Source organism: Rutidosis leptorrhynchoides, chromosome 7 (assembly GCF_046630445.1).
Source record: "Rutidosis leptorrhynchoides isolate AG116_Rl617_1_P2 chromosome 7, CSIRO_AGI_Rlap_v1, whole genome shotgun sequence".
Taxonomy (NCBI): Eukaryota; Viridiplantae; Streptophyta; class Magnoliopsida; order Asterales; family Asteraceae; genus Rutidosis; species Rutidosis leptorrhynchoides.
This window is the reverse complement of record NC_092339.1, coordinates 276494821-276506748: the sequence shown is the minus strand read 5'-3', so window position 1 is coordinate 276506748 and position 11928 is coordinate 276494821. Positions and strand designations below refer to the sequence as shown.

Sequence of the window (11928 nt, the reverse complement as noted above, 5' to 3'; positions counted from 1 at the left end):
TCTACTTAGTTTTATTTATTTTATTATTTGTAATGTTAATACATTTAATACTTATGTTAATATTGTAATAGTTTTTATAATTTTCTAACTTTTATTATTAGATTTTAATAATTTTTAAGTGTGGGGTAATATACCAAACTTCAAAAATATGTATATATGTTTGCAGTTTATCTTATGTACACAACAGGGTAAAACAACTCATTTTCAAAGACTGGCATTAAGTTCAGCAAAAGCAACTAATTTTGACGACAAGATGAAAAATATATGTGAAATAACAACGAGACGGAATGAACAAATGATGTGCACCATTTATCATTCAGAAAACAAACAACAATATGTTTGGAAAATTTGGTAAAATTTAATTATTTCTACGCTAATCACCCTCAATAATTTAAATTGTTACTGATTTCTTGCAAATGAGGGCATTGCAAGATCTTAAGTGTGGGAAGGGGTTAAATTCTTTCGGATTTTTAAAATTTTTATCTTAAACACTTGGTTACCATTAAAAATACTAGTAAAGCAGTAGTTGTATTAGAATCTAGTGCTCTCTGATAATAAAGAACAGCCCTAGTCTTATATACTGACTACCCAATTCTAGTAAAATTTTTAAAAATTTTTAACTAAATGAACTCAAAATCATGTTTATACATATTTATGAACGATAAAACTAGGTGTTAACACCGAAATTATTGTTACCTCGAAAAGGAGATAAATTGAGAAACAAACCAAAATGTTAAAATTCATTTAAAATGGAATAGAGGACAATAAAAAGGAAAATAAAAGCCAAGTGTGGAAAAATTCTCCAAGTTATTCAAAACATATGTCACATATTTCTGTAACAAATAACTGAAAATACTTTTGCTTTGGACTAAACTAAACTGTTTTACCCGATAAAAGAAAAGAAAAGATGGATCTACACGATGAATCAATTCCATCATTAAAAGGAAGTAAAGTCTTCCGAAAAAGAAACGCGCTTCTTGATTTAGGTCAGGAAGTTGTCGTCCAGACCAGCTGTAGGTTGACGAAAAATCTAGAAAAGTCATCACTAAAATCAGCAGGAAATCCACGGACCTCAGCATAAAACAGGGTCGCCAAGTGGTCAGATTTATCCTAACCATGAGAAGGATTTATCTCGTAAAATGGGGGGGGGCACCGTGCAAATTAGCTTGATAAGACTAATAAATCAGATCCCCAGAAAGGATAATCTCCTTAAAGATTAAAAATCAGCTTTTAAGACTGATATTACTCAATCCTAGAGATTGACCTTAAAGATTGAGAATTACAAACTCATGGAATTCGATGATATCTAAACTCGAGCTTGAACGAGAAAATATTTTGATCAAAATTACAAACCGATTTGTTTTCTGAAAACCTATTTTCAATGCGTTCATTACCATTGAACGTAAAATCCTAGGAATTCACCTGGAATTTATTAGGTCACCTGAACCAAATCGGGTGTCAACCGTAAGAACGGTGGTTGCATAGCATGGTCAAAGACAGGACCTTGTGCCAGACCAAAAAATTATAAGGGTGAGCTTTACTATTGCTCCTACAAAGGATAGTAATTGCGTCCGACACGTTATAGACCATAATTAAAAGCATGTCAGGGGACATTGCCTTAACAATTGCTTGTTCAACGCTTTCCTTTACAACCGGACGGTAGTTTACCGAAAGGTAATATACAGGACAAGTAAACTGGACGTGTTGCTTTCCTAATACAAGGTTAGCAAGTGGGTGACACAAAACCGCAAGTTTTGAGCTAAAATTTTCAAATCTGAAACCCACCAAACCCACAAAAATAATTTGAAAACACCGGTGAAGGGTTATTCCGGAAAACTTATCTAGGGTAAAAACTAGATTTAATTTTCAAAAGATCAAATGTTTTCATAAAGATCCAATTTCCTTAATGGATCTAAATTTTTATAGTCATGTGGGACTGTAAACCATATCGTTACTACCATTGTTTATACCGCCGTATAGAAATCACTGATGTACAAAGTGTGAAGAATAAAGAAGTGATTCTAGTATTTCAAGACTATATTGCTTGAGGACAAGCAACGCTCGAGTGTGGAAATATTTGATAATGCTAAAAACGAACATATATTTCATAGCATTATTCCCCAAGAAAGACAAGCTTTTAGTTGCAAATGTTCTATTTACAAGTGATATTCGTTTAAATATTAAAAGGTGAAGACAAAAGACAGACTCGACGAATTGAAGACGCAAACGACCAAAAAGCTCAAAAGTACTAAATACAATCAAAGAGGTTCCAATTATTGATAAGAAACGTCTCGAAATTACAAGAGTACAAGATTCAAAACGCAAAGTACAAGATATAAAATAGTACGCAAGGACGTTCGAAAATCCGGAACCGGGACCAGAGTCAACTCTCAACGCTCGACGCAACGGACTAAAAATTACAAGTTAACTATGTATATAAATATAATATAATATATAATTAATTATATTAATTATATATATATTATATTTATAAAATAAATCGTCGGCAAACAAAGAGCCAAATGTGGGTGAGCTGTAAAAACGATCTCCGCGACTCGCGGAGTTTGAAGAAGAAAAGGGCCGCGAGTCGCGGAGCCCCAAATGTTGAAACTGCCTATAAAGCTCGCGCATTCTGATCGTAAAAAATAATCATAATATATCAATCTCTCTATATCTATACGTAATATTTATATTTATATTTTAATTTTAATTTTAATTTTAATCCTAATAATAAGGGTATGTTAGCGAATGTTGTAAGGGTGTAAGTCGAAATTCTGTCCGTGTAACGCTACGCTATTTTTAATCATTGTAAGTTATGTTCAACCTTTTTAATTTAATGTCTCGTAGCTAAGTTATTATTATGCTTATTTAATCCGAAGTAATCATGATGTTGGGCTAATTACTAAAATTGGGTAATTGGGCTTTGTACCATAATTGGGGTTTGGATAAAAAGAACGACACTTGTGGAAATTAGACTATGGGCTATTAATGGGTTTTATATTAACTAAACAATACCTTGTTAATTTAATATACAAACTTATAATTCGACGTATCTATATATAACCACATACGCTTGACTGGGTACGGTGGGCGGGATATCTATAAATACCAATAATTATTCATTTTACCAGACATGGAACTGGATTAATAGTTAATAGACTTGTTGAAACAGGGGTGATTTACATTCAAGGGTAATTGGTGTAATTGTTAACAAAGTAGTAAAACCTTGATTTACACGCAGTCGATAACCTGGTGTATTCATTAAACAAAGTATTAAAACCTTGTTACAATTCGAATCCCCAATTAGTTGAAATATTTGACTTCGGGAATAAGAATAATTTGACGAAGGCTTTCGCTCTTTATATTTATGACTGATGGACTATTATGGACAAATCCGTATGGACATATTAAATAATCCAGGACAAAGAACAATTAACCCATGGGCATAAAACTAAAATCAACACGTCAAACATCATGATTACGGAAGTTTAAATAAGCATAATTCTTTTATTTCATATTTAATTTCCTTTATTTTATATTTAATTGCACTTCTAATTATCGCACTTTTATTGTTATCATATTTAATTGCACTTTTTAATTATCGCAAGTTTATTTTATCGCACTTTTATTATTCGCAATTTCATTATCGTTATTTACTTTACGCTTTAAATTAAGTCTTTTTAATATTTTACATTTGGTTTTAACTGTGACTAAAGTTTTAAAATCGACAAACCGGTCATTAAACGGTAAAAACCCCCCTTTATAATAATAATATTACTTATATATATATATTTGTATTTTTATAAAAGTAAACTAATATAGCGTTAAGCTTTGTTTAAAGATTTTCCCTGTGGAACGAACCGGACTTACTAAAAACTACACTACTGTATGATTAGGTACACTGCCTATAAGTGTTGTAGCAAGGTTTAAGTATATCCATTCTATAAATAAATAAATATCTTGTGTAAAATTGTATCGTATTTAATAGTATTTCCTTGTAAAATATAAAGCTATTTTATATACACCTCGCACGACATCAATGGTATTGCTGTATTATGTTCGGTATGGGATTGGTGCGGGTTTCCTTCTGGGCATGCAGTTGGGGACGGGTATAACTGTATAGGAGATGAACGCGTGGGTGGTGAAGTCCCCCTGTGTGATCCTAACAGCTGTCAAAAAAATATATATATTGGCTATACATTCTATTTGTTCATAGCATTGAATTTGAAACATAACCCTGAATATAATTCTCATTTGAGGGTAGAATTCACATCTATAGATTTAAGTGTAAAGATTTGTATAGGTATGTATACACACACAACTTCAAAACAAAAACAAAAAAAAAAATAATAATAATAAATAGACAATAAAAGAGGCTGAAATGTCTTCCGATAAGTTCTTCGTGTCATCATCTTGTGGTTATAACAGCACTCTTCTACTTATAAACACTCTTATCATTACAAGCTTCCTATACCTATATTTAGGCTAACAAGTTCTATATAAAACCGCTACTCAATGCCTACGAGAAAAACTTGTAGGTTTTCGCTTGAACGATGATCGACCTTAAACCTCCGATTGGTGATAAGATCATCAAAGAAACTCCAAGTGCGATACATATCTGAAAATTTAGTGAAACAATGTTAATATAGATTAACACATATCAAAAAGTCAAATGTTATATATTATAGATATAACGAGGAATTAAAGCCCGCGCGTTGCAACAAAGTAAAAATTTTGGTATAATTTTTTTTTAAACTTCTTTTTTTTAGAAATAGAAAAGAAGTTGGATGACGTCATCATGTCGTGAGCGCTGATGTCATCATGTGGTTACTGCTCATAGTGTTGAAGTGTTGGTATAGGTGTTAATTAATTACGTACCCAATTAGTAATCCACGATAAGCTCCACTTTTTGGGTTTATAGAGTGAAAGCCACATAATGCAAGGCAACTGAATGATCAAAGATCAACAAATTCAAGATTAAAACCATAAACGAATATTACATAGAAACAAGAATCAATAATTTAATTAATGAATTTGCTTACGAAATATGTTGTTGGAGCGAATGCAAATCCTCCGAAGAAACCAAGTAGTCCGCTGAAGAAAGGGAAGCAGATAGCTATGAACATTGTAAGCGCTGCAAATGCACGAAGAAATTAAATTGTAATTAGTAAATCCCACACATTTTTTTTAACGGCAAAAAAAAAAAAGATTAAAAAAATTAGCGAGAAGCTGGAAAATTACAAAGAACACGTAGGATAATATAATTAATTTGTGTTTGCTTACCAACGTAGGTATTTCTCGTAATAAAGCGAAGAGTAAAACTAGGAGTGAAGTTCAACTTCTTTACCAACACGGTTTCAATCATATCAAAAACCGGCATTGCATATACCTACATAACATATAAAATTTCTGTTAGATTTTATTAGTAAAGATAAACATTTATTGATCAAAACTCAGCCAAAACTCAGCTAACACTCGAGATTACTCGGAAAATCGGTCAAAACTCGGGAATGGAAAATCGGTCAACATCAGTCAAAATTCGGTCAAAATTGATCAAAGTCAAACTTGGTCAATATCCGAGTACACCTCGAGTTTCCGAATACTTTGTAAAAAGTCCCAAATGTTTGCAACCTTGGTTCTAGGTGGAAAGTTAGCCCAATAAGTATCGAATCTCAATATTAATATTCACCTGGTAGCTACCAATGACATGAACCACAACGAACAAGTTAGCCATGGCGATTAGCCACGCGGGCTTATTCAAACTAATAAGAAGGTTATCCGAGACTCCATTTCCATACACGTAATACCCAACAAGAGCAACCGGAAAATAGCATATAGCAACGACTATATAAGCAACAACCACTCCCTTCCACATAGGACCCTTTGAAGGCTTTTCGGGGGTCGATGGAATGGTGGCTTGAATTTCTAACACTACGTTGTGGCCAGCATATGCAAATGCAACGTCACCCAACGCACTAAAGAAGTTAAACACGGTCCCAACTGTGCTCTTAGCTTTGTATCCATATTGTACATTTTTTTGTACTCCCTTGTTCAAGGCAGCTGTCCATGCAATAGTCGAGTAACTGCATCGTAACCATTGTATTACCAGTTAGAACGAGTTGTAGTATATACCGTTTGGCTGTGGTTCTATTGTTTTACGTCCACCTTAATCTGTTAAACGGGTATTTGAGTATCTGGCATGTTCTAATTGTTATGAAATTATAAGGCAAAAAATGGCCAAAAAATGATTTCATGTGAATTAGAAATAGTCAATCTATTAAACTTTTTAAAAAGGAAGTAAACAAGTAAATTCTATCTTATACTCAAGAATTTCATTTGTTATACTTGATATGAAATGAAACTGGGTCAAATAATACAGGTGGATTTATCTAATACTAGTTGTTTATAAATAATAATTGATTATTTAATAATTATATATTAAGTAATAAGTATTTTTGTTATATAAATAAATAATAATAATAAATAAGTAATAGGTAATTATAAGGAGACAAATAACTAAATTAGATAGAGACAAATAACTAATTAAGAGGAAGACAAATAATTCTTAACTACTAAACAAATATTGTTTTTATTTCACTACAAGAAAAATGAGTTTTAGTGACGAAGACTATTTGTCACTAATAATACTAAATTGTTCATTAAATCAAGTTAGTGACCAAAATAGGTTGGTCACTTCTCGTCACTATAGATATAGATATGTCAAAAAATATTTTAGAGACCAAAATACCAAAATTGGTCACTATAGTGACCATTTATTTGGTCACTAATATCGTATAGTGACCAAAATTTAGTGATCACTTTTTTAATGGTAACTAAATAGCATTATTAGTGATCAAATATTGAGTTGTCACAAATGAGCATTTTTCTTGTGTTGAAATTCTAATTAATAGTAAAATAAGAGAGAGACTCATCACCCAAATCAATGGTATGATTATTATCTAAGGGTTTATGATTTTCGCTTTATATATAGTTAAATAGATAAATAGATAGATTAGATTGGTTATTTGAATACATGGCAATATTAGTTTATTAAAGCAAATAACAATTAGGAAGAATTTTGGTACAGCAAAGGCATAACTTTCGGCCTCAAAATGTGATTTCTTGTTAAAAAAAACTCTTAAAGGCACCTACATCTGTGCAGTTAACTGCATAGATGTTAGTTATCCCAATAACTAATTATGAAACTTGCAGTATTAATATTAATATTTAGTATAATTATAAATAAATTCTAATAAAGTACAATATCGTTTTATGCAGAGTACCTGAGGGACATGACAGCAGCAGCCAACGACACTCCAGATATCGAATTAAGATTCGGAAGATGAGAAAGAACGAAATGAGCAGACGCAAATATCATGATGAAATACGTAAGCTTGATATGTTTACAACTATCTCCACAAACCACATCATGAAATTTCTGTAATGATTTTCCTCCGGTAACCATATATACAATGTTTACTCCAACTTCAACTATAAGTTGTTGCGGAACCACAATATAAAGACCGAGTTTTTCGCCGAAAGCATGTTGACCGAGCTCGTGATATCTATCGAATCGTTTCCCGGGTACCATTTCGTGCATTTCAACCATTTGCCATAATGTGTATAGAGTCACAACCCATGATATTACTAAAACTGCAACACCAGGACCCCTGTTCATTTTGGCACGTATTAGTATTATTTCCTACTATAGTAATTCTGGACCATGTTTAATGGCTATTATGCCTCTGTGAACAGTTACCTTTACCAGTTTATACAGGGGTATTTAAGTAATTTTGAACTTACTTTTTTTTCCCTTAAATTTTTAATATTTGTTTTCTTTGGTTTGCATTTTGCCCCTGTTAAACGGGGCCTACACACCGATAGTTATTACCGTACATTATATGTTAATGAATAGTGGTGGTCAAAAAGGGATACTGACCAGCCGAGTTCTGATAAGGCGTACGGGAGACTGAGAACACCGGCTCCAACCATGGCGGTAACGTTGTGAAAGGCCGAGTACCACCATTTTGCATTCCTTGATGACGTAATTGGTAGCCAGGCATCAATGGCTTTCTCATTTTCGGTCCTGTTGTCAACCTGTTTGTATCGTTGGAATTATCGATATTTAGTACTCTAAATTGAAATTTGTAAATACAAGTTTATCTAGGGCCAGAGACAGAGATAGAAATTTTGTTATTCGAGTCTAAAACTTAGCATATAAAATTAGCAGGTTTAGAACGAATTACATCAAGAGGATACAAGAACATCATAACATATTGTTCAAAACTAAAAGTATGTGTTGTTGGTGCATCAAAACCTATCACTAATCAAAATATTTAAGATTTTTTATTTTTTTTTTATTTTTAATTTTTGAACAGCAAACACTCTTTTTATTCACACAGGACTCGAACTCACAACCTCAAAGTTAATGAGTTCTCTTGAAACCGTCCTTTTGTTTAAAATTTTATTATGTTCGAGTAATTTGTCAGAACATTACAAGAACATCATAACAAGACGATCTTTTACTCCCATGTACAGGCTCAACTAGGTTATCATGTGACCGTTTTCAACCATTTTTCTGGTGACCCCAAGGTATGATGTGGTGAGTATTGAACATTAGCGTTTTTGCGAGGAAATAACTGCTAGGCTGGATGGGTATAACAAGACGAAATGATACGATAAAAGGCAAAAAAGGTTATAGAATCAAGATAATAATATCAAAAATACCTAAAAAGTTTGGTGACTCAACACAAAGTAAGACAAAGAAAACAAAAGGACAATAATGTGGCTCATTTTATCTTATTAGCATAGCAAGTAATCAATATGATAAAATTATTAATATTTAACAAAACTTATAGTATTCGGTTTCGGCATTTATAGTGTGGATAGATACCTGGTTATAACCATTCTGTTGATCATGTGTGGCTATGCCGTTATCGTTATCGTTAACCATTTTTGACACACGTTAAGAAAATGGCCGATACCGATAACTGGTAAAGAGATTATGAGGCGAAAAGAGTGAGATTTAAGTTTTTTTTTGGGCTTATTAAGATGCATATTTATAGATGAAGTAATACCAGCCATCTTTTGCATACAAGTCAATTGTAGTTGGTTGTTTCCGGGAAGTTTTTTTTTTTTAGATTCATGTGCTGTCTTTGGGTCAACGTTCTTGTAACCAATCATAATCATCAAAGTTGCAAATTTAGTACTAGTTTATTTAATGTATCTTTTTTATGATGATTAATCAATTAATTTAATGACACACTTATAGGGTGATTGAGAAATTACGGCTAATTTTATGTAATATCTTGTGTTGGTCAATAAAGTCGAAAAATGATTCATTTGAAAAGTATGCGTTTAGTTTAGTTGGTTGATAATTATTTCACTTTATTAGTTGAAGATGACAATTTGATCCGTCTAATTTTAATATTTCATTACTACTTTTAATATTTAGTTTTCTCTGGGGTTCGAGTTATCGACTCGCTTTGTGCGTCGATTAATCTTAAGACGACAACCTACTTTGCAAGCTGTATAGAGTCGTGCTTGGTGAACCTCCGTGCCCATGAGAGTTTTTTTTTGATGCTCCATGATTTCAAACTCCCTACCTTCCTTTCCACTTAGTGGAAAACCATGATCATCACTCGGCTACCATCTCATAGTTCATTAATAGTTTTATATGTTCCTAAGACCATTCCCAACCATGACACCGTCATGGGCATTTCCTCACTGTCACATCAGCTTTCTCTCTCCTCCTTTCTCACCACTTCCTCCCATAACACTCTCATAACACACCATTGCCAACCATGACATACTTCCTCATTTTTTATTATTATTATTATTATTATTATTATTATTATTATTATTATTATTATATAACAAATAAAAAATTGTTTTTGAACATCACATTTATTAAACAACAAAGGTTACGGCTACATTTTTTTTAAAAGGAAAACGACATAACTTGAACATAAATTAAAAATTACATAAACTTAAACATAAAAAACACAATTAAACTACTCATCATCGTTGTAACAGTCTTCGTCTTCTTCGTTGTCCTCGTCTTCGTCTTCTTCGTAGTCCTCGTCCTCGTCTTCGTCATCATTGGCGGTTGTACCGGAAGGCCCAACTTGTGGTACGTGTCGAACACAGAAATTTGCAGGAAGATTCCAAATGTGTTCGATGAGCTTTTGTCGTAGTAGATGATGAATGGTGGAATCTCGCAACTTTTTATTAACCCGAATGTGCGCTTGAACCCTTTCTTCAATTGATCTCCTTGTACGACGAGCGGGCCTATAGTTTTCTTCAAGGTCACACATTGCCCTTCCGTTGTCCTCGGTGATCATGTTGTGTAATATAACACAAGTGTGCATAATTCTTCGGATTCTTTCAACATAGAATTGTCGGGAAGGGTTTTTAATTATTGCCCAACGACCTTGAAGCACTCCGAAGGCCCGTTCAATATCTTTTCGGGCAGCTTCTTGGAACCTTTTAATTTTTGCACATTCAGTGGTAGGTGGACTTTTGAAAGACTTAACCAAAGTCGCCCATTCAGGATATATCCCATTGGTTAGATAATAACCTTTAGTGAAATTACACCCACTAACCGAAAAATTACACGCAGGTGCATTATCTTGAAGTAGGTCGTTAAATAAATCGGATTGATTAAGCACATTGATGTCGTTGTTTGAACCAGCGGTTCCAAAATAAGCGTGCCAAATCCATAAGTCATACGATGCTACAGCTTCTAACATGATTGTTGGGTATCCATGGTCGCCTCTTGTATAATGACCTTTGTATCTATATGGGCAGTTTTTCCATGCCCAATGCATGCAATCTAGACTACCCAACATGCCCGGAAAACCGTGTACTTCAGCATGCGCAGTTATAAGACGTTGTACGTCTTGTGGAGTCGGTTTTCGCAAATATTCAATAGCATACAAATGAAATACACTTTTACAAAAATTATTCAAACATTCGTATGACGTTTGTTGACCCATATGTAAGTACTCATCAAAAGCATCAGGTGCAGTACCGTACGCAAATTGTCGTATCGCAGATGTGCATTTTTGAAAAATATTGAAACCAAGCAACCCGGTAGCATCCGGCCTTTGATGAAAATATAAAAAATAATTCGGAATAGGTTCTTGAGAATAATTAATTATACCTTGGCAAATGCGTATGAAGAGTGGCCGACTCATTCTATAACGTCTGCGAAAATAATCCCCGGGAAAAGTGGGATTATCTGAAAAATAATCATTCCATAACCGCATACCGGTTCCTAATCGATCTCTATATAAAAATCTTCTAGGCGGTCTTGGGATCGGTTCGAAGATTTCTTCTTCTTCTTCTAGATCTATCATATCGAGCAGATTGAGTGCGACGTTACCAAAATCCGAACTCGCAGCATCTATTGCATATTTTGTGAGACTATCCAATTTTGGACCCATTTTTTGTGATTTTTTTAGTAATATTGAGGATTTAAAAGTGTGATATATATTGTGTGGGATGAGAGTAAGAGTGTGATGTATGTTTATATGGGGATAGTAGTATATATATATATATATATATATATATATATATATATATATATATATATATATATATATATATATATATATATAGTGGAGGTATTGAAAAAAAAATATTACAATGGCTGTAAAGCCGTTTAAACAGCCCCAAACCTCAACAAACTTCGTCCTCGAATATGCGTATCGATGAAAAAAACCAGGGCGAATTGGGCGAGGGCGGCCGAGGGCGGCACCATTGCCATCGGCGCCCTCCCACGAAGGTGATGAAGACATCCTTGATAACTTGCCGATGGAAATGGTCTAAATATATTATTCATTTTCTAAGAAAGACAAACACAAATACACTCAACTACAAATAGTTCAATACCATTAGGCTAAAGTTTTGGCGGTAAAAATATGT

The 11928-nt window shown here is 33.3% G+C and overlaps 2 protein-coding genes across 2 annotated transcripts; both read right to left on the bottom strand.

Annotated features, from left to right (window-relative positions):
* Positions 1 to 4508: 4508 nt before the first annotated feature.
* LOC139860029 (lysine histidine transporter 1-like) lies at positions 4509 to 8953 on the bottom strand. The gene is made up of 8 exons (XM_071848802.1): positions 8894 to 8953; positions 7940 to 8097; positions 7284 to 7670; positions 5690 to 6083; positions 5284 to 5389; positions 5043 to 5134; positions 4879 to 4947; positions 4509 to 4618 (listed from the first exon to the last, which is right to left on the bottom strand). Exons 1-8 carry the CDS (start codon positions 8951 to 8953, stop codon positions 4520 to 4522), a joined length of 1365 nt encoding a protein of 454 aa, XP_071704903.1. The 3' UTR covers positions 4509 to 4519.
* A 1060-nt stretch (positions 8954 to 10013) lies between these two features.
* On the bottom strand, positions 10014 to 11447 carry LOC139860028 (protein ALP1-like). The gene has a single exon (XM_071848801.1). It carries the CDS (start codon positions 11445 to 11447, stop codon positions 10014 to 10016), a length of 1434 nt encoding a protein of 477 aa, XP_071704902.1.
* Positions 11448 to 11928: the final 481 nt, after the last annotated feature.